This window comes from Schistocerca piceifrons, chromosome 1 (genome assembly GCF_021461385.2).
Source record: "Schistocerca piceifrons isolate TAMUIC-IGC-003096 chromosome 1, iqSchPice1.1, whole genome shotgun sequence".
NCBI classification, from domain to species: Eukaryota; Metazoa; Arthropoda; class Insecta; order Orthoptera; family Acrididae; genus Schistocerca; species Schistocerca piceifrons.
In genome coordinates this window covers 659257062-659279506 of record NC_060138.1, presented here as the reverse complement: position 1 = coordinate 659279506, position 22445 = coordinate 659257062, and the positions used below count along the sequence as shown (strand labels likewise).

The following is a 22445-nucleotide window of genomic DNA, read 5'->3' as shown; positions in this document are numbered from 1 at the left end:
CCCTGTATTCAACCAAGCAGAAGTCGGGAACTTTATGTTTCAACTCATACTTGGCAACATAATCCGAGAGCAGCTAAGATATGTCCACCACAGATTGTGTCTCCCCATAGCGGTCCATATTGCAGAGTACAGGTCGCAGAGGTTCACCAAACTTGATCACTGGAAGTTACTTGACAGAGGCACCTATTAGTTCCCCTATTGCTCCATATACAATTGGATCAGCAATAAAGATCGACTAGCAGCAATATAAGACATTCTTCACAATGTGTTGTATACCGGTTTTCAGAGTATACTTAGTGGTTTTCTAAGGTTTGCGGCTTCACAGGAGCAGCACCAAAGTCTCTAACTCCACACGTGCTAGAAACTATACATCAAACCTCTCGTTTCTGATGAAATGTTGGGGTGCTTATACAGGAAAATGTACTACAATAGTTCATACCGATGTGTGGGTCAGTTTGGCTCTGTTGGTATACTACCATACTAACAGTTTAGTGGTAGTAGTAATAGTAATAGTAGTAGATTCAATGAATTCGAACAGTAAATCCCATGCAAATTCAGAGTGCAATAGGTTCCCATCTAACTGTCCAATTTTCATCCAAGTTTACCATAATGAGTCACAAACTTTTTTGATGGGTATCAGTATAACGTTTTAACTGAGGCCAGTTTTCGCTGTAGGCACATGTTGGTGTGATGGAAATTTCATATTTAACACCACACACACCAGAAACCACATATCACATCTCTCATTTCTGGTGAACTGTAAGAGTGCTTGTGCAGGAAAATATGCTAGAAATGTTCCTACAGACATGTGGGTCACTTTAGCTCAGTTGGCATAGTAACATACTAATGGTTGTAATAGTAACAGTCATAGTAGATTCAGTATATTCAAACAGTAGGTCTGATGGAAACTTCAGATTGCAATAGGTTCCCAACTAGCTGTAGGATACTCATTTAGTTGTACTGCAGAAATCCACAAACTCTTTTGCTAGGCCATCCCATTCAAAACCGTGCACAGGTACAGTACTATACTCTACCATCTGGCTAACACACTTTACCATCCCATCTGAAAATGTTCTTAAATGCTCTAGAACCAAACAAAAGTAAGATCGCATGTGGTGACTTCAAGATTGATGTTTTGAAACAGTGAAACCACAGAGATGAACTACTGTACATGACAAATAGTTTCAGCCTAATTCCCACTGCAAACACACCATGAAGAGTGTCTTTAAGGATTGAAGCTACCCTAGAACAAATGTTTATCCAAGAAACCTACTACCCATATAACACTGAAGTAATAAATATGGATTACAGCGATCATGGGACTCTGTTGTTAACACTGGAGTTATTTTCAGCAGAAAAGCCACGTGTCAAAATGTGTGAATGTAGAGACTTTAGTGAATGTAACATTACACACTTCTGCTACTTCCTAACCTGAGGAACAATGAGACAGATACAAATGAAACGTTCAGTAACTTTCATGGTACATATAAGAATTATTTTGACAAAGCCTTTGGAGTTGAGAAATGTAGATCAAAACAATCTGGGGATAAAAGCTGGGTTACAACTGGCATAAAAACCTACAGTAGACTGAAAAGATTCTTACACTTATATGAAAAATATAATCCTGTGTCATTATCTCTATACTCATAAATGATCTCATGCACAGGATTAACAGCAATCTGTGGCTCTTTGCTAATGATACTGTGTTGTATGGGAAAGCGTAATTGTTGAGTGACTGTAAGAGAATATAAAATCTCTAGTTGGTGTGATGAATGGTAGTTTTCTCTAAATGTAGAAAAATGTAAATTTATGCAAATGAGTAGGGAAAACAAACTCATAGTGTTCATATATGGCATTAATAAAATTATAATTTTATTACTTGAAACCGTTGCTGTTGTTTAGCTATGTTTAAAATATATATGGCAGTAGTATTATGCTGCTTTGCATAGTCACATCGATTAAAAATCTAGACATAACTTTACAAAGTAATATGAAATTAAACGTAATTTAATAGATTTAGTTGATACCAAAATGTTTGTACCAGTGAATGATCGTGGTTTCAGAAAGCACAGCTCACGTGAAACTCGGCTTGCACTTTTCTCATGATATACTGTGTGAACTATGGATGAAGGGTAACAGGCAGATTCTGTATTTATAGAGTCCTGAAAACCTTTTGACACGGGGTAATGGCAGTGTAAGGTCATTTAGTTAGTGTGGGTTGCCTACATCAGGGGCAAACATACATTTATGGTCAAACCTATTGCTCTGATCCATGTCAGCCTTTAACCTATTCTTCTCTTTCGATTGACATGTACATTATCTATTGTCTTTCAGCACTTTTGATTTCAAATTAATATTAAATTAATTAAATTGTGACAGCTGATTGATTTATGACCCCTCCACCTACCCTGAACCTATTGTTCTATTAAGTGGTTTGTGAACCCTTGCAGATAATCCATCCTTCTGAGAAACCACCAGGCCCTTCCCCTTCACCTTCTTCCTCCCCCACCCCTTCCCTCCCCCACCCTCTCCAATACAAGCACAATTTCAGGCCTGCGTTATTCGAATAGCCAACTACCACTATATCAGTTTGTTGACTAATTAATTAACTTGATCAATTAACTAACTCCTCCCCTCACATCCCTTATTCTCCTGCCCCTCCCCCATCTGGAAATGGGAGGGAAAAAACACAGTTGATTGGATATTTGGCGGGAAATCGATTGCAGTGTATGGAATATTGTTTAAACGATTTCTGGTAGGTAAGGCAATGTGTGGATACTGTTTATTTAAACTTGTTATTTAAACATTTTGAGGGTGAAAAGGCAGTATGGAATAATTAAGAAATTGCTGTGCTTCTTTATTCCTATTGCACAACGAATACCGTCAACCTAAGTCACTGCACATAACTCACTGCACACTGTTAAAAATCTTTCGATGACAAACCATGCACCGTCCGCCAGGTCGCACCACGTGCCTCCTGCCTCATGTATTCCCACTTGCAGAGGGCCTGTGACCACTGTCAGCCTCTGGGCTAATCCCTTGAAGAAAAACTTCAGGTTGTAGCAACCCTTTGATATTTGTTACTGAGAAATTCCTGTCGAAATACATGCTCTATCTCTCTCACTCTCTTACTTAAGTGGATGCTTCCTGTCTGTGTGAAGCAAAGTATGCAAACGCACACAGACCAAGACATTTACCCCAGCCCTCCTCCCTCCCATCCCCTCCCCACCCCCCTCGCTACTCGCGCACACATGGCGCTGGTAAAGGGTATATTCCTTTGTTCTCACTCTTCCACTGCTATGGGAACCTGTAGCCGATGGACCAAAGACATTTGAGAAGAAGTGGGTAGTGTCTCTTGTCTGCACACTAACCCCACTTTCCCCCTGAGCAAAGTAGTGGACACATGGTAAACTGTAAGCTGTGGATCTCTTGGAAACATTCTCTCACTCTATCAGACTGATTGAGTAATTAATTACACTTTATGCAGCTAGTTCTTGTATCCTATTGGTGGATACTAGGATCGGTGTATTAGGTGGAATTTGGCCCTGCAACTGCCTGGTTTCCAAATCCTAATGAATTTTTTCCTTGCCTATTGTTGGTAGATACCAGCACAGTCAGGTCATTTGGTAGGAAGTCCATTACATTAGAGATAGCTGAAAATTTCAAATTTCACGTCAACTGCATGGCATGTCCTTAAACAATTTGAGGGACACGCTGGATTGGTGTGTGTGCTCGCAATACTACTATCCGAAATAATAAATTGATCAGTCGGGAATTGGACGTTGTGACTGGGTTTTTAAAGCACTATATAGTTCCTAAATGGCTTCTCTCAGCTACATCTAGAAGGAGGAGGAAGGGCCTACTGTGTGATAGGATAGTGACAACAACAAACACCTGTGCAAGACAGAGTCCCATGTGATATATCGTGAAGCACGAAACACGACACACTTAAACCAATATCCAATCCGTAATAGCACTAGTTCTCATGGTTAGATGTCAGAAATCTCTTGTCAATCGGGAATTTGACTTGCGATTGGCTTTTTAAAGCATTATATAATTCCTCAATTGATGCTCTCTGCTACATTTGGTAGGAGGAGGAGAAACAGCCTACCACATGGTAGGATAAAGACGACAAGAAATACTACTGCATGGCAGAGTCAAATGTGTTGTATTGAGAAGCACTAAGCACGACACACTTAAACCACAATGCAGTCTGTAGTAGCAATAGTTGTCTTGGTTAGATGTTGGAGATCACTGAAACACTTGCACATCCCACTCGCTCATGTTCTGATCGTCACACACAGCATACCAATCTCCTCATACATCACCAGCAACAACACTCAGAGGTCAGAGACACCACGCAACCGCATCCACTGTTTAGATGAGCATGTATGCCAGAGTGCATGAAAGGCACCCAGGGATGTCTGAAGTGGTAAGAATTCGGATGTTAACAATATGTCCAGTGGCAACAAAAACGGCTCTGAGCACTATGGGACTTAACTGCTGAGGTCATCAGTCCCCTAGAACTTAGAACTACTTAAACCTAACTAACCTAAGGACATCACATACATCCATGCCCGAGGCAGGATTCGAACCTGCGACCGTAGCGGTTGCGCGGTTCCAGACTGTAGCGCCTAGAACCGCTCGGCCACTCCGGCCGGCCCCAGTGGCAACACTTGACACTGATCGATACTGAATTGATCTATTTCCCAAGTAGAATACATGCAGCACATGCTGTCGTGGAGACAGCCCAATGTGTATTGTGCATTAGTTTGCTATTCAGCTACCCAGAGGTTGCCGCCGCCAGGACTTGCCCCTAAAGCTGCTGGCAAAAACTGACTAATGGCCTTGGAATTTTTCATGCTTTCTGGTTGAAATTCTGTCAACAATTTGGAAACAAGTCTCTCTATTCTACCACTCATTTGCGTTGTATCCTATGAGGATGTCTTTTAATGGTTACAGCCACTGGTGATTCATATTTGTGGTGCTCTTATAACTTGAAATGAGTCACTTCTTCGAATCTATCTGCTAAATACCCCATAGAAAAAGATTCCAACCTGGTTTTAGACAGTCTCTCTGCATTTTGCAAACTGTTCCTCAGTCTCCTGCAGTTTCGTCCATGTGATCGTTCCAATTCAAATCGGAACTGAGCAAAAGTCAGAGAGCGCTATATCTATCAATTTCTGCATCCTGTGGAGAAACAAGGTGAGATGAATTAATGTGACACGACTGTGTTTTGACCACTCGGTGAAAATGGAAACATATTGTCATATCTCTGCCAACCACGTACATTGTGTAAGGCCAGCGCCAAACAAAACTTTCTCCTGCAACACAAGGTAGTAGAAAAGACAGAATGAGCAGTTGCGGTAGTTTTCTCATTGGTAAACTTAGGTAGACTTCATGTTGTAAGGGAACTGGAAGAGGGACGAGGATTTTGCTACTGCAATATGGAGCGTTTCCAAATAGCTTATAGGTACTGCAGTCTGAAGGAGATTTACGCCACCTGGTAGAAAACTCAACAAGGTATTATCGTGTTCTCCTCTTCCAATACACTGAAAACAAATACTGTCTGTGTGCTGACATCGAGCATATGTGGCGACCTATTAAGTATACAGATATTGGTCCATCGGAGCAGGTGGTCAGTGATCAAAGTCGCTTGTGCAGATCAGTGTACAGTTTTGTCACTTGTACTATAAGAGGACCATATCTCACAGACTATCTATCACAGCACAGGATTCCTGTGTAGCTCTTTCATAAGCAGTTTGATGCACTGTTTTTCCACTGTATCATATCCAAGCAGTATATGACTATAGCTTTGTACTCCGCCACATATTTTGTTTTTTCACCAGTACTTCGAAGTCTAAATTGACATTAACATATTTCGATCCATTGACTCTCACATGCTGTAAATTACGCTCCTCTCACAACACTCATGATGTTTGAAATAAAAGACAGAGGTGGTGTTTCTAATGGACAAAAATGTGGAGGATATCACGACATATGGAAACTGGAGGAATTTGTGGCATTGTGGAGCATTTACAAACAGCTATCCAAAGGTGACTGATGACCTCTACATTTAAACTCATGTTCCACAGTGACATGGTGGCAGATGCCTCTGTGTTCTGTTTTTGAAGAGACCCTGAGCATTGGTCCTTCATATTGCAGCCTTGCACACAATGACTGTTTCAGTACTAGCCATCCCCAGAAGGTGTTGGTTCTTCCAGGACTCTATCTCCATCTAAACAAAAAAGATAATAATAATAATAATAAATAAAATAAATGGTGTCAGTCAATCATTATGTGGCAATCAACAGCATACCTGTGGATGGATGGGGTGGAAAAGACAACGTCAATATGGGACAATGTAATGTAATAAGCACCACAGTTGATAGTCTGATCAATTTTAACAATTTCACCAGTTTCTCTGTAATTTCAAGATCAACCTTATGACACAGCAGCATGCTTCCCAATTTCTATGTCATCGCTAAATCACCCCTCCACTGCTTTGCGAGTTCCATACACTAGATTGCGAATGTAGACTGAATGAAGTACATCCTTTCATAGTTAATTGTTGGACATATACACCAAAGTATACCAGACAGCGTCCTACTCCGATGCAACTAGGTTATCTACATATTTCTAGCACTCCCATTATAGTGTGGAATCTAGGATTATGATTGCTCATCTTTCCCTATGTGGATGTGAGTCATGGAGTAGTCTCACATTAGTAGGATAAAGTTGGAGATTGAAAGATCTCTCCGCATTGTCTTTGAACAACCCTCCCTGTGACACTGTAGCTGATTTAATTTGTAGCTGACCAGAAGTAGAAGGATACTATACCCACTGCATTCCATGTCTTGTGAAGGAACAAAGCTGAGCCTGTAACTGCTGTTCGTGAACACTGTTCATACCCAGCTTACTCACAGCACCCATCAAACTGTACAATATCTCTCCAGATGCATGCTTGGCGAGGAGGTTAGCACCCCTTGTTGGTGTGTAGTAGATATGACAGTGTTATGATGTCAACAGATGTTTAAAAAGAAATGTGTGGTTTATACATGATTGGGCTCAATATGGATGGAGTTTGAAGCATTTTATGTGAATCACTTGCGCTAACAATTCTGAAGTATTTTCCAGTGTCTGGTGTCCATATCAATAATGTATCAGAAAGAGAGAAATGATCATGGAACATAAACTCATCCGACGGTTCTGCATTTAAACACACTATAACGCTAGAGCTGTATGGTTCCGACCTATTAGTTGTGTGGAATGCAAAGCTCTTAATAGTCTAATGCAGAAAATTATGTTGCAACCTATGATACGCATTCTCCCTGCAAGTTTATCTCCAATCAACTCTGGTGACAAACTGTAAGATGATAAAACAACTACCTTGCACACCAAAGAAGACATCGATTCTTTGTGATACATGCCCAATATAGCTTTGTGGAGGCGTATAGCGCTCACTCTTTGCATCCAATTGCGGTTCATAAATTGTACTATGCTCACATCAGTCTTATAAAATTATCGTCAGCGACAGAAAATGCCTCTTACAAGGAAACAGACAAACGCATAGCAGCGTCGTTTGACATGTAAAATTACTTGCCATGCTGCACTAACTCAGTAAACAAGACAAATATCAAGTAAATATATACATAGGATTTGCAGAACCACACAAACAACTGTCACTAACTTAAAATCACTTCAGTTATGAAACTGAAAACTCGCTTTATGTCCAAGATGTGGCAGAGAAATGGAGTACTTCACACACATCTTCGTTCGTCTAGAGGAGAGTGTTGAAAAGGGTTTCCCAACGAGGAACATGATTGATCACACATGCTTTGGAAGTCCTCTGCCGACTGTGGTGCGGAGACGTTTGCTGTTAACGATTGCAAGTAGATAGCGCTCTAAGTCACACACAGAACACGCAGTTGTATATGAGTCGATTGCAAGTTGTACCACACAACTGATGCACCCTGAGAGAACAATGAGCCGTGCGGTTCTAGACGCTACAGTCTGGAGCCGAGCGACCGCTACGGTCGCAGGTTCGAATCCTGCCTAGGGCATGGATGTGTGTGGTGTCCATAGGTTAGTTAGGTTTAATTAGTTCTAAGTTCTAGGTGACTGATGACCTCAGAAGTTAAGTCGCATGATGCTCAGAGCCATTTGAACCATTTGAAGAACAATGAGGAAGAAATGGTTCAATGTGTGGTAAATACCTGCAGCAACATCTCCATCTCTCCAGAATGCATCATCAGTTTACCATTAAAACAGAACATTTAAATTCATTTTGAGCTTCAGTGGCGAGATTCAGTGAAAGTCACAGTCTAATTTTCTACAATGTCATTTTAACAACTGTTGAATGCCACGAAGCTCTCGTAGCACCAGGTAATGAGATAGTAGAGGTATACCATAAAACTGCAGCAACAAATAGACAATATGAATAGTCTGAACACCACTGACCTTGCCCATACAAAATGTGTGTTGCAAAGACAATGACACAGTATTAAACTAACGGACATATGTTATTCTCAGTATCTATTTATTTTATGGAGAGGGAAATAATACTGAATGTAGAATTTTCCGCTCATGTTCGAAAAAAATCCTCACATAGTCATGTACTCTGTAGAAAGTGATTTGATTGTTTATTATATACTCAGTCATATTCCTTCGGTTACCTGTTTCCAACTAGTTTTTCTGAAATACTTGACTTATTAACACAGATATATGTCAGTTGGTGAATAGTAATATATGGCAATTTCCTCACACCAGTCATGAATCCACATCTACATCCATACTTTGCAAACAACTATGAAATCCGTGGCTGATGGTGCTTCTGTACCATATATTAGCGCTTCTTTCCATTCCATCGTCCATGGGATCATAGGAAGAATGATTGCTTAAACACCTCTGTGCTTACTTTAATAAGATTAATCTTGACTTGGTGATCTCTATGGGAACAATATCTAGAGGTTGTAGTATATTTCTAGATTCATCACTCAAAGTTAGTTCATGAAGCAATGAAAAATCCAGGCTGGAATGTAACAATCTTGTAAAAAGAATAGTTGCTACTCACCATACAGTGGAGATGCTGAGTGACAGATACCCACGAGAAAACGACAGTTGCCTTTTGTCGAAAATAGACACACACACACACTATGTGAGTTATGTTTTCGTGTGTGAACCATTTTGAAATCTTGTCAAAACCTGACTCATTATCTGTGTAGGATGTTTTAGGCAGTGTTTCGTTATGGGTGCATGATCTACGAAAAGTCAGAAGCTACTGTTAATATTGTCTGCCTGGTCATTAATATACAATATGTATAGGAAGGGTCCCAACACTCTTCCCTGGGGCATAGCTGAAGTACATCTACATCTGCCAGTAACTCTCCAACCAAGATAACTTGTTGCGCCCTCTCTCCCAAGAAATACTCAATCCAGCCTCAAATTTCACTTGATACACCATACGATCGTTGTCTGGATAATAAGTGTAGGTGTGGTAATGATTCAAATGCTTCCTTCTCGGAAGTCAAGAAATACCCCAGCTACCTTACTGCCTAAATCCTTATGTTTCGAGGTGTTATGTGCGAAAAGCGCTAGTTGGTTTTCACATGACTGATGTTTACGGAATCCAGCGTGTCTGTTATGGAAGAGCCATTCCGTTCATTACGTTTGAGCGAAGAACAAGGCATTGTTCGGTAGTTTTGTGGATCACTTCTGCTACCCTTGTTGTAGACGGGCAAGTTCTGCGCTTTCTTCCAAACACTGGGCATGATTTTTCGTTACAGTGGTCATTTCCAGATGAGTCACGTTTGTCGTATTACGGTATCCCATCTCACCTTGAAATACATCTGGAAATCAAATTTATTTCAGCTATGAATTCTTTAGCTACACGATAATAGACGTTTAATTGGTGTAAATACAAATGTGGACACTTTGTAATGACGGGGAGAGAAAAACAATGAAAGTCTTCACTACAGCAACAATAATCAATTCCCAGCAACTCTCAGTCCGAAATATGAAGCATTTACTATGCACAGTGCGTGGGCAGCAGCTCACTGTCGGGTAATTTCGTAATACAAATGCCAGTGTGAACTTTTTGAAGTCTCCGGGACAGTACTCACATTATGCGCTGATTTGTCAATTATTTTGTTTGGAAAACAGTATGGTACACTGTCCTTCAGTCGCAATTGTCAAAGATGCAATTAATCACAGACAGGGGGAGGTGTCGGCATGTAAGCAATAGAGGTTTAAGTTAATTTAGTAGGTAATTGTTCGCGTCATGAGCGAAATGAAAGTTAGAGTGAAACTAGTATAACTTTCCTGTTACATAAATACAGCGTTTGAGTTAACGGATGGTGCATTTATACAATAAGGCACTTTACGTAGAGCGTATGACAGTTGAAACTAATCCCAGGAGCCCGCTACTTGAGTTTGATATTGTATTTTCATATGACAGTGTTCTGTACACTTTTGTAAACAATGGAAGGTGTAGCAGGAGATTTGCAGACTAAATATACCAAAGTGGCTGCCGAATATTCTAAGGTGTGTAAACTGTACTGAAGTTGGAAGTTACTTGCGTTCAGTCAGTAATTTTAGTGGGCATCGGACACTGAATAAATGGTTGGTTCTTTTTACTAGCTTCGTGCGCAAGCTGCCGTTCTGAAGAAAGCAGTTTTGGAAGAACAGACACGAAATGCGGAACTGCGCGATATTATAAAGGAAAAGGAACAGAGTCTCCGTAAAGTTGACCAAGAAATGGACAGTTTAACTTTTCGCAACCAGCAGCTAACGAAGAGGGTCACTGTTCTTCAGGATGAATTAGATTCACTGCAGGTTTGTATGTATTGTTACTTTAGTAAATGTTGGTGGATAAGGCGCATTACTTTCATGCCTTGGCTAAATGAGACTGGTTTCTTAATTAGAAAAGTATCAGTACACGATGCTGATAATGCAGCTTGTTAAAACACGTGCTCATAAAAGTTTGGTAGGGAAACCTGTTATAAGTTCATATTGTACATTTGAAGTTTATCTTTTTGAGTGAAAACAACCTGGTTTGTGTAACAAACAGAATCTTAAGTGTCAGAAATAAACTATTACCATTTGCCATTCATGACGGGTTATCTGGGCACTTAAAGGCATGTATAGGAGATGAGCATGAAATGTATACTGCCATAGTTGAAAGTACTTGTATGAGGTTGAACAAGAAAACTTCCGAGAGAGACTGCCATGTAATGTGTGGAACTCATACCTGATGATGTCTTGCATATCCTGTGACAGGACAGGAGCATGTGTGTTACTCCTCTCGTATTATGTCAATACCTTGGGGTGCCATTAAGATTTTGCTGCCTGGATGTGTTTGTTGTCGATAAATGGGAAAAGAGTTAACGTAAGTATATGATATTTTCTGGATTGAGAATGGAACTGTGACAATCTTGAAACCTATTGTTGGCATCCAGTCACAGAATACAATGATTGTGATAGTGCTGCCCCTGCTCCCCCCAATCTTTTTGTCAGACTGATCTGCAGTATAGCTCAAAGTTTGTTTGTCAGTGGCGATATTCATTCCATATTGAAAGCAAGTCATTACGGTGGCATGCTGCTTTGTGACTGATCCTGTTATTTCTGATTTTGTATGTAATCTTTCTTTGCCATTTGCTCTGCATTTAACTCAATTTCCTTAGTAATTAAATAAAATCACAATATAAATTACGAATGATGATAAAATGTTCAGAACTTGCTTAAATTGTGGTACTGGATGCTCCCATGAAATCTTGTGTGTGGTGATGGACTGATCCATAGCACAACCCAAAGGGATATGTTAGGCTGAAAGCAGACAATTTGGTTGAGAGTTGGCGAAGCCAATGAATGTGAAAACCAGGTACAGATTGTGGTAACAAATTGACAGGTAGCAAAGTGTAATGTTTATGTCCACACCATATTGAAAAATGCAGGCGGTGGGGGGGGGGGGGGGGTGTGCAATATGTAACTTCTAACAAAAAGTTTTGCACCATCTTCATGACTTCCACAGTTTAATTTCTATCAGAAATCTTTACTGTGGTGAGGCCTACTCTTTTGACCACAGGAAAGTACTGTGTGCAACCACCTGTGTGACAGAGGTAAAAGTAAACCTGTATTTGTAGTACATCTCAGTAGAGCATGATGTACCTCCAGTTGTGACTGGGACAGTGCAACTACTTAGATGGTGTGTGCATTATCCTCACTTTGCAATTGAAAGTTGCCCACCAAATTGTATACCTCTAACTATCATGAGGCACAGAATATCGAAGGTCTGCTTTGCAGTGAACATCATCAGCTGATGACCCGTAACTAAAATTATGGGTCATAGGTGCCCTGAGAAGAATACAACAGAACTGATTGTTACCTTTTTCATGGCATCTGGGATGGCCATTTTGAGCCCTGTTGTTTGCAAATATGGTGAACAAGGGAACTCATCGAGTGGAACTGGTATCAATGGCATTAAGTTCTGTACATCAACTAGTGTGGGACTTATGTCTTTGATAGATGTAGAAGAATGTGGACACATACTGGTACTGGCAAACCGCAAGTTGTGATTCCACACATCTGCGTTGACCCGTGACGTTATCGTGATTGCAGATGCATCCGTTTCAATCATATACAGTATGGTGGCCATGACAGCACTCATTACAATCCCAAACATAGATGTCATGTGTAATATTTATCATACAAGTATTGGAACAATCATGGAAAGTGAGGGGTTTTGGGATGGACAGCCCAAGTATGTGACAATAAGAATAAGGATACCATCCCAAAACAAATATTAATCCAAAATCAAGTGCACAAAATTCTCAACATTCATCACAACCACAAAATGTCCAAATGGAAATAAGCAATTCCATAAAATTCGCTTCACATATACAGCTCAAACAAAGACCACAATACCAGTAAACCACATACAAATCAAACCCAGGTCTTCAAATTTCACTTGACCTACATGGCTCATGCGAAGTCTCTGATACCATGAACCCACATACATTTCCAACACCTGATACCACCAGTCTTACTTGACCTATGAGGCAGCTAAAACAAAGCCTGCAGTACAAAACACACACACACACACACACACACACACACACACACACACACACACACACACACACACACCTATCTCTACAAGCCATTGTAAAGTGCGTGGCAGAGGGTGCGTCCTTTTGTACCAGTTATTAGAATTTTTTCGTGTTCCATTCACATATCGAGTGTGAGAAAATGATTGTTTGAATCCCTCTGCGTGTGCAGTAAGTATTCTAACAGTATCTTCATGATCCCTATGTGAGCGATATGTAGTGGGTGGTTCTATATCCCAAGAGTAACCTAAAAGCCAGTTATTGAAACTGTGATGATAAACTTTCTCGGGATAGTTTACGTCTGTCTTCAGGAGCCTTTCAGTTCAGTTCCTTCAGTATCTCCGTAACACACTCCCACAGAATAAACAAACTTGTGACCATTCGTACTACCCTTCTCTAAATATGTTCAATATCCCCTGTTATTACAATCTGGTATGGGTCCCACACACATGTGCAATATTCTAGAACCAATTACGTGAGTGATTTGTAAGCAATTTCTTTTGCAGACTGATTGTACTTCCCCAGTATTCTACCAGTAACCTGAAATCTACCACCTGCTTTACCCATGACTGATCCTATTTCATATCCCTACAAAATGTAATGCCCAGGTATTTGTATGATTTGGCTAATTCCAGCAGGAACTCATTAATATTAAAGTCATGGGTTACTGTGTTTTTTTGTTTTGTAAAATGCAAAATTTTACATTTCTGAACATTTAGAGCAAGTTCCCACATCGTTCCCCTACGCTCTGTCAAGAAGCATGGGACTTCATTTCCATATTCCAATCCCTGCATCACGTTTAAATCTCATCAAGATATTATTGAATGTTTATGCAGCTTCTCCCAGATTGTACCTCATTATAGATAACTGCACACCTGAGTAACTAAACAAAACCATCCACAATCGGTCCAAGTAACCTTAGGAACTTGGTTGTAGACAAGATATCTTCAGCCATTGTAACAACCAGTGACTAACCATAAATTTCTGTATCACATCCATGACTCTTAAAAAAGGAAAATAATATTACATCTATCACCATAAGAAACATACAGTACTAATAATTCCAAAAACAAACACAAATCCATCAGCCACACTATGCAAAACTAAAGTAATTTACTAGCAAACTGGCACAGACACTTCCAATAACAACCTGACACATGTAACTCACAGTCTTAAATGACTTACTAACATACCTAACAGACAGCTTCAAAACATAAACATCCAACACAAGAGAGCACAATTAAATACTTCAGTGCGCCATCTACAAACACAATACAACTCAAATATGCCATGCTAACATGTCATCACACTAATGCAACACAATTATGTTGCAGCTCAAAGCTGCAATCACAACTTTCAGCTGACCCCTAGTACCAATTTACATCTCCAGTATGCAGTCCCATCGGTTCAGCAGGAAGATGAGTTATGTTTTGGATCTGTATCATCTACAGATGTGGGATGGCACTAACTGCTAGTCTGGGGAGTATATAGACAGGATCTTGTAACCTGTTGCCCAGCCCTACAGTCAATATATTGGTGATGGGTTATCTTTCAGGACATTAATCATTCCCATGTTGTGAACACTTTCCTCCAGGAGGCAGAAATAAACTGCATGGAGTTTCCTTCAGCATCTTCTGACATGGACCCAATTGAACATTTCCCCCCTGCGGGTTCGGGGGTTAGAATAGGCCCGCGGTATTCCTGCCTGTCGTAAGAGGCGACTAAAAGGAGTCTCACATGTTTCGACCTTATGTGATGGTCCCCTCTCGGGTTTGACCTCCATCTTTCTAAATTATTCCGAAGAGCGAGCCAATTGGGGAAGGGCGCCTTACATGGTGCACTGTATCCGTCGTGCATTGAGACCTTTAGCCGGCTTTTTTGTCGTTGCAGTGGTGTCCCGCTCGTTTTCCATCTCTTGGGCGAGGATCCGTTCCTGGGTGCAATTCCCACGCTGCACTCTGCAGTGTTGCTTTTAACTGCGACGACGACCTTGGACATTTTTGCACCTAAGATCCAGCACGGTAGCCAGTCCGTTGTGGTGGGGCCGCCATGTACCCTGTTGGTTGTAGCCCCCTGACAACATAGGGATCGCTCTACTGATGCCTGCGCCGTTAACTCCCCACGTATGCCAAGGAGTAGATGCCCATCTCCCTGGGACATCAGGACTCCTGGCAATGGCCATCATGCCAGGTGGCCCTTGCTGCGGCTGGGTGGCGCCCGTGAGGAGGGCCCTTGGTCGGAGTAGGTGGCATCAGGGCGGATGACCCGCAATGAAGCGTGGTACATCATCTCTCGCTGGCGGCCAGCCACCAGCAGTCTCTAAGCGTTCGAGGGCTCATTTTAAAGCTAATGTTTATGACCCCAAATCATTCCCATCCCTGGCCACACCATGGGAGGAACGAAAGGCAATGAATGACAGTGACGTGTATTCGCCCAGGTATCTCATCTGTACCAGAGCTGATGGGGACTCGTTTCTATCCGTGAAGCCTCAGTTCTTTGTAGAGCAAGTTTGGGAAGGTGGAGGGCTTGTCCAAAATGCGCTCTGGGTCAGTTTTGATAAAAACGGCATCCTCTGCCCAGTCACGCAGGTTACTTGCTTGTGACAAGTTGGGGGATGTTCACGTTACCATCACCCCACATAAGAGTTTAAATATGGTCCAGGGTGTTATTTTCCTTAGGGACCTTCTTTTGGAGTTTGATGACGAGCTGCGCGCCAATTTAGAGCGCCGAGGTGTACATTTCGTCCGGCGTGTTCATCGGGGTCCGAGGAACAATCAGGTAGCTACCGGTGCCTTCATCTTGGCCTTCGAAGGTGATACATTACCAGAGAAGGTCAAGGTGATGGTCTACCGGTGTGACGTCAAACCCTATATCCCTCCCCTGATGCGGTGCTTTAAGTGCTGGAAGTTCGGTCACATGTCCTCTCGCTGTACTTCTAGCCTCACATGTCGAGATTGTGGATGCCCATCTCATCCCAATACTCCATGTGCTCCGCCTCCCGTCTGTGTCAACTGTGGAGAGCCTCATTCCCCTTGCTCGCCGGACTGCAGTATCTTACAGAAAGAACGCAAAATCATGGAATATAAGACCCTGGACCGACTGACTTACACTGAGGCTAAGCGGAAATTTGAACGGCTACATCCCGTGCGCATGATGTCATCTTATGCCTCCACTGTCACTCCTGCTCCAGCTCCTTCAGCTGCAAGATATACAGTCAGCTCTCAGAGTCAGAGGACCTCACCTGCCCCCTTGACGATGGGGGCCCCTTCTCCCGCTGTTGCTCCCACACCATCTACCTCGGGAGCAGCACCCACCAGGGACACCAGTCCCCACTTCTAAGCCGGAGAAGCGTAAGTCTTCTTCGGCTTCTCTCGCTTGGAAGGGGTCCCTTGGGTTACTCCCTTCCCAGGTTCCTACCAGCGGCACCGCAGACACCAACCAGTGGCTGAAGAAGCCACAGGTCGCTGGTCGACGGGCTTCGCGATCCTCTTCGGTCCCAGAGACTGACTCCAATAAGCCCTCTCAACAACGGCAACCAAAGGAACAGTGAGAGAAAACGACTTTGAAGACCCGTAAGTCCAAGACACCTGCGGTGGCACCTACTCCACCGCTACCTAAAAGCTCTGCGTCTGAGGATGAGGTGGAGATCCTTGCGTCCGCTGAGGACCTTGATCTCGCCGATCCCTCAGATGCAATGGATAGCACTTGCACGGGTGCTCCATCGGAGGCAGCAGGTGACCCAGCGGCGTAATCTGCCTTCCCAGTCCCGTCACGCCTTTCTCCGCAATGGACAGTACCATCCTCCAGTGGAACTGCAGCGGTTTCTTCCACCATCTAGCTGAGCTCCGCCAACTTATCAGCCTTCACCCTTTCTTCTGCATTGCTCTTCAGGAAACTTGGTTTCCAGCAATGCGAACCCCCACCCTCCGTGGCTATCAGGGTTATTATAAGAACCGGGCAGCATATGAAAGGGTGTCTGGTGGCATCTACCTCTATGTCCTTCACACCCTGCACAGCGAGTCTGTCCCTCTCCAAACACCTTTAGAGGCTGTCGCTGTTTGGTTGTGGACGCCACAGGCTGTTACCGTCTGCAGTCTTTACCTTCCACCGGATGGTGATGTCTCACAGCATGTCTTGGCTGCGCTGATAGCCCAATTGCTGCCACCTTTCTTGCTATTGGGCGACTTCAATGCCCATAACCCTCTGTGGGGTGGGTCAGTGGCAACAGGTCGAGGCGCCACCATTGAGCATTTATTGTCGCAGCTCGATCTCTCGATTTTAAATGATGGTGCCTTCACACACTTCAGTGTGGCACATGGCACATACTCCGCCATTGACCTTTCAATCTGTAGCCCTAGCCTCTTACCGTCTGTCCAAGGGAGTGTGCATGACGACCTGTGTGGTAGTGACCACTATCCGATCTTTCTGTCACTACCACAGCGTCACTCTTCTGGGCACCCTAGCAGATGGGCTATGAATAAGGCTGACTGGGACTTGTTCTCCTCCACTGCCGCTATTGAGCCTCTCTCTAATGATGACATTGATGCGGTGGTTCAATCGGTCACCACCGGCATCGTTACTGCCGCCGAATCTGCCATTCCCCGATCCTCTGGGTCCCCTCGGCGGCGGACTGTGTCTTGGTGGTCGCCTGAGATCCCTGCAGCGATTAAAGATCGCCGGCGGGCGCTACAGCGTCACAAGCGACACCCCTGCATTGAACACCTCATCACCTTCAAACGGCTGCATGCGCAGGCCCGCCGCCTTATCCGCCAAAGCAAGCAGGAGTGCTGGGAGCGGTATGTGTCCACCATTGGCCTCCATGTCTCTCCATCGCAGGTCTGGGCCAAGATCCGACGCCTCTATGGCTATCGGACCCCTGTCAGCATCCCTGCGCTCTCACTGAATGGAGCAGTTTGTACAGACTCCAGCGAAATTGCCAACAGCTTGGCAGAGCATTTTGCTCTTAGTTCCGCTTCTTCCAATTACCCACTGAATCCTACAATGCTCCATTCAGTGAGTGGGAATTTCACAGTGCCCTTGCCCCTTGCCCTGATACTGCTCCCGGGCCAGATAGCATCCACTGTCAAATGCTGAAACACCTTTCAGTGGACTGCAAGCGACGCCTCCTCGACCTGTACAACCGTCTCTGGGTCGAGGGTGAGTTTCCGTCGCAATGGCGGGAGAGCATTGTCATCCCCATTTTGAAACCGGGCAAGAGCCCTTTGGAGGTGGACAGCTACCGCCCCATTAGCCTCACCAACGTTCTTTGCAAGCTTCTCGAACGAATGGTGAGCCGGCGCTTGAATTAGGTACTGGAGTCTCGGGGCCTTCTGGCTCCGTCTCAGGGTGGGTTCCGTAAAGGCCGCTCTGCCGCCAACAATCTGGTGAGCCTGGAGTCGGCCATCCGTACTGCCTTTGCCCGCCGTCAGCACCTGGTCGCTGTCTTTTTCGACATGCGGAAGGCGTACGATACGACATGGCGTCATCACATCCTTTCCACGCTTCATGGATGGGGTCTTCGGGGCCCTCTGCCGATCTTTATCAGAAATTTTCTGTCGTATCGTACCTTCCACGTGCAAATCGCGGCCTCATCTAGTTCCTCCCACGTCCAGGAGACCGGTGTGCCACAGGGTTCTGTTTTAAGTGTCTGCCTGTTTTTAATAGCCATTAACGGTCTCGCTGCGGCTGTGGGAAATTCTGTCTCCGCTTCCCTGTATGCTGACGACTTCTGCCTTTACTACAGCTCTACTGGCTTTGCAGCTGTTGAACGTCAGCTGCAGGGTGCTATCTGCAAGGCGCAGTCTTGGGCTGTAGCTCATGGGTTCCAGTTTTCGGCAGCCAAGACCTGCGTTATGCATTTCTGCCGGAGACGTACTGTCCACCCGGAGCCGCGGCTTTATCTTGCCGGTGAACTTCTTTCAGTGGTGGAATCACGCAGGTTTTTAGGGGTGGTTTTCGATGCCCAGTTGACTTGGCTGCCTCATATCCGGCAGCTTAAACAGGCGTGTTGGCGGCATCTAAACGCTCTGAGATGCTTGAGCCACACCCGTTGGGGCGCCGACCGATCTACCCTGTTGCGGCTCTACCAGGCGTTAATCCAGTCCCGTCTGGATTTTGGGAGCCTGGCTTATGCCTCAGCATCCCCATCTGTGTTGCAGGTGCTGGACCCCATTCTCCACAGCGGGATACGCCTTGCCACTGGTGCTTTCCGCACCAGCCCTGTGGACAGCATACTAGTGGAGGCAGGTGTCCCTCCACTGCGGTTACGACACCAACAATTACTGGCTGCTTATGCTGCCCATGTTTTTAGCTTGTCCGGGCATCCAAATTACCGTGTCCTGTTCCCGCAGTCAGTCGTCCATCTGCCAGTCCGTTGACCCCGGTCGGGTTGTCCCATCGCCGTACGCGTCAAGGAGCTTCTCTCCAGGCTTCGGTTTTTCCCTGTTCCACCTCGTTTCCGGGCACCTCTGCGTACACCCCCGTGGTATGTTCCTCGCTCTTGCCTTCGGTTCGACTTGGCACAGGGCTCGAAGGACTCGGTCCCTCCTGAAGCCTTCCGCCGCCGCTTTTATTCCATCCTGGCCACGTATCAGGGGTCTGGAATTGTCTACACTGACGGTTCGTTGGTTGCTGGTCGTGTCGGGTATGCGCTAACTCTAGGGGACCATTCTGAACAACGTTCCTTGCCGGATGGCTGCAGTGTTTACACTGCTGAGCTGGTCGCCATCTTTCATGCCCTAGAGTATATCCGCTCCTGCTCAGGTGAGTCCTTCGTTATCTGTAGCGATTCCCTGAGCGGTTTACGAGCTCTCGACCAGTGTTTTCCTCGTTCTCGTCTGGTGATGGCTATCCGTGAGTCCCTGCATACTCTTGCGCGTTGCGGCCGCTCTGTGGTCTTTGTGTGGACCCCCGGTCACGTCGGCATCCTGGGCAATGAACGTGTTGACCGCCTGGCCAAACAGGCCACCAGTGAACCCACCCTGGACATTGGCCTCCCGGAGACTGATTTGCGGGCAGTCTTCCGCCACGCAGTTCTCTCGCTTTGGGACACTGGATGGCGCAATCTGCCCACGCCAAACAAACTCCGTTCTCTCAAGGCGACGACGCGTGTGTGGCAGTCATCCATGCGAGCCGCTCGCAGAGATTCAGTTGTTCTTTGTCGGCTCCGCATTGGCCACACCCGACTGTCTCACAGTTATTTATTGCGTCGTGAGGACCTGCCTCTCTGTCGCTGTGGGGCGGTTTTGACGGTGGTGCACATTTTATTAACTTGTCCGCTTTTAACCGTGCTCAGGCAGACATTTGCGCTGCCTGATACGCTCCCTGCCCTTTTACTAGATGACTCTGCCATGGTGGACTTAGTTTTGCGTTTTATTCGGGCAGGGGGTTTTTATGGTTTAATCTGAGTGTTCATGTTTTTTAGTGTTGATTCTGGCTTTTAGCCTCTGATTTTAAACTGAGTTTTTAATGTGTTCTTGGTGGTTGGCTTTTCCTCTTTTTTTCTCTATGGTTGGCCAACCACCGTCACCCTCTGTGTGTTTTAATTTGTTTTGTCTGATCTCTGTCGGAGTCTTTGTCGTCCTGTGTCGTCTGACGTCTTTCCTGCTGTTCGTTTTTTATTCTCTTTGGGTGGTTTTAATTTTTTTTGAAAAAGGGACCGATGACCTTCGCAGTCTGGTCCCTTTAATCCCACAAACCAACCAACCAACCAATTGAACATTCTTTAGACGAGTTGAAACTTGCAGGACATAGCCGTTGAATCTCTCCTCCTGCACTGGTATTCATCAAGGTGTGGGATAGGCTTGAACGGCAGTGTCTTGACTGTTTCGTTGATGACACGCCAATGAGGATACAAGAATGTTTCAGTGCAGTGGGTGGAGCAACAGTGTTGAATGCTACCCAGCAGCAGATTGGTAATTGGCAGAGGTGTAATTTTTGAGAGACTGCCTTTATTATGATTATTGTTTTGTTTACTTTGTTTTTTTTTTTAGTTTCCTAAAAGTGGTTAGTTCATATCCTGCATCCATTGAATCTAAACCCGTATGTGTTTGCGGGTATGCAGGTTGTGTAGAACTTGTTTTCAGTCATTTGTGTTAGGGAAATTTTGGTGTACTTTGATGTGTATTATGCATGTAGACTTACATAAAGTGTGATGATTACTAGTGGTAAGGGATGCCACATACTATAACTCTTAACTTGTTCTTAGCATCACTATGTGATGGGCAACTCACTAGTGACAGTTTTAATGCTTCCGTGATTCATCTATTCAAAATTTTTTGCAGGCCTTGCAAGGAGATCACCTAATTGTCAGCATCAGCATGGTGGCCAGTTAATGTAGGAGATACATCAGGCACTCATTCGGGGGGGGGGGGGGGGGGAGGGGGGGGGTAGCCCATGGTGACACAGGGATTGCACAGTTGATGCCCAAACTCTCACTTCCCCATGCATCCTGAGGAATAGGTGCTTGTTTGTTTGGGGGCACTGGGATTCCGGGCACTGGCTATCATGCCAGATCGTCTTTGCGTAGCACCTATGGAGGAAGAGAGATCTTGTTCGGGGTGAGCAACATCATGACAGATATTTGCCCTCATGAAACGACCAGGTATCAGCCAGTGGCTGCAAGGCCTCAGCAGTCTCTTCAGACAGATCACAATTCAGTGCCAATCATTACGCCTCTAGGATCTTTCCTTCCTTGGCCACACCATGGGTGGAAAACGAAACCTAGTGGCTTGTAGACAGTTATTCCCCTCAGTTCCCGGTTTGCACCTGAACAGGTGGAAGGTCCTTTCACTCTACTAAACCATTGTTCTTTACGGAGAATATTGAAAATATATTTGGCAAACCTTTGTCCCTTTGCAAATTATTAAGTGGTTCCATCTTGAGGAGGCAAATCTTACCAAATCCTGGGTGTTGCTCTTGTTTAAACATCTTGGTGATGTACCTGTTATCACCATACCCCATAAGAACCTCATTATTGGTACAAGGCTTAATTTTTCACTGTGACCTAATACTCCAGATGGACAAAGAACTATATGAACAATTTGAGAGACCGGGGATGCACTTCATACGTCGTGTAAATCAAGGCCTGCCAGATAAGGTAGACGATAGTACATTAATTCACACTTTTGAGGGGTATTCGCTTCCTGAGAGTGGCACAATCATGTTTTCCAACTGGAATTTGAAACTTTATTTCCCACTCCTATGCCCTGCTTTAAGTGCCACCACTTCAGACATATGTCCCCCGGAGTACATTGGCCCAATTTGTGGAGACTGTGACCAGTTACTTCACAAAAATACACCCTGAGTGCTACCACCTGTGTGTGTCAGTTACAACCACCCTCG

General features: G+C 44.3%; 1 protein-coding gene across 1 annotated transcript in view; it reads left to right on the top strand.

Annotated features, from left to right (window-relative positions):
• The first annotated feature begins 10206 nt into the window (after positions 1-10206).
• The window catches only part of LOC124805437 (protein phosphatase 1 regulatory subunit 21), a 218962-nt gene continuing 206723 nt past the window's right edge, over positions 10207-22445 (top strand). Inside the window, exons 1-2 of the mRNA XM_047266002.1 lie at positions 10207-10542; positions 10639-10833. Of these exons, the coding sequence (XP_047121958.1) occupies positions 10480-10542; positions 10639-10833 (258 nt within the window). The 5' untranslated portion in view covers positions 10207-10479. The remainder of the gene's footprint in view (positions 10543-10638; positions 10834-22445) is intronic.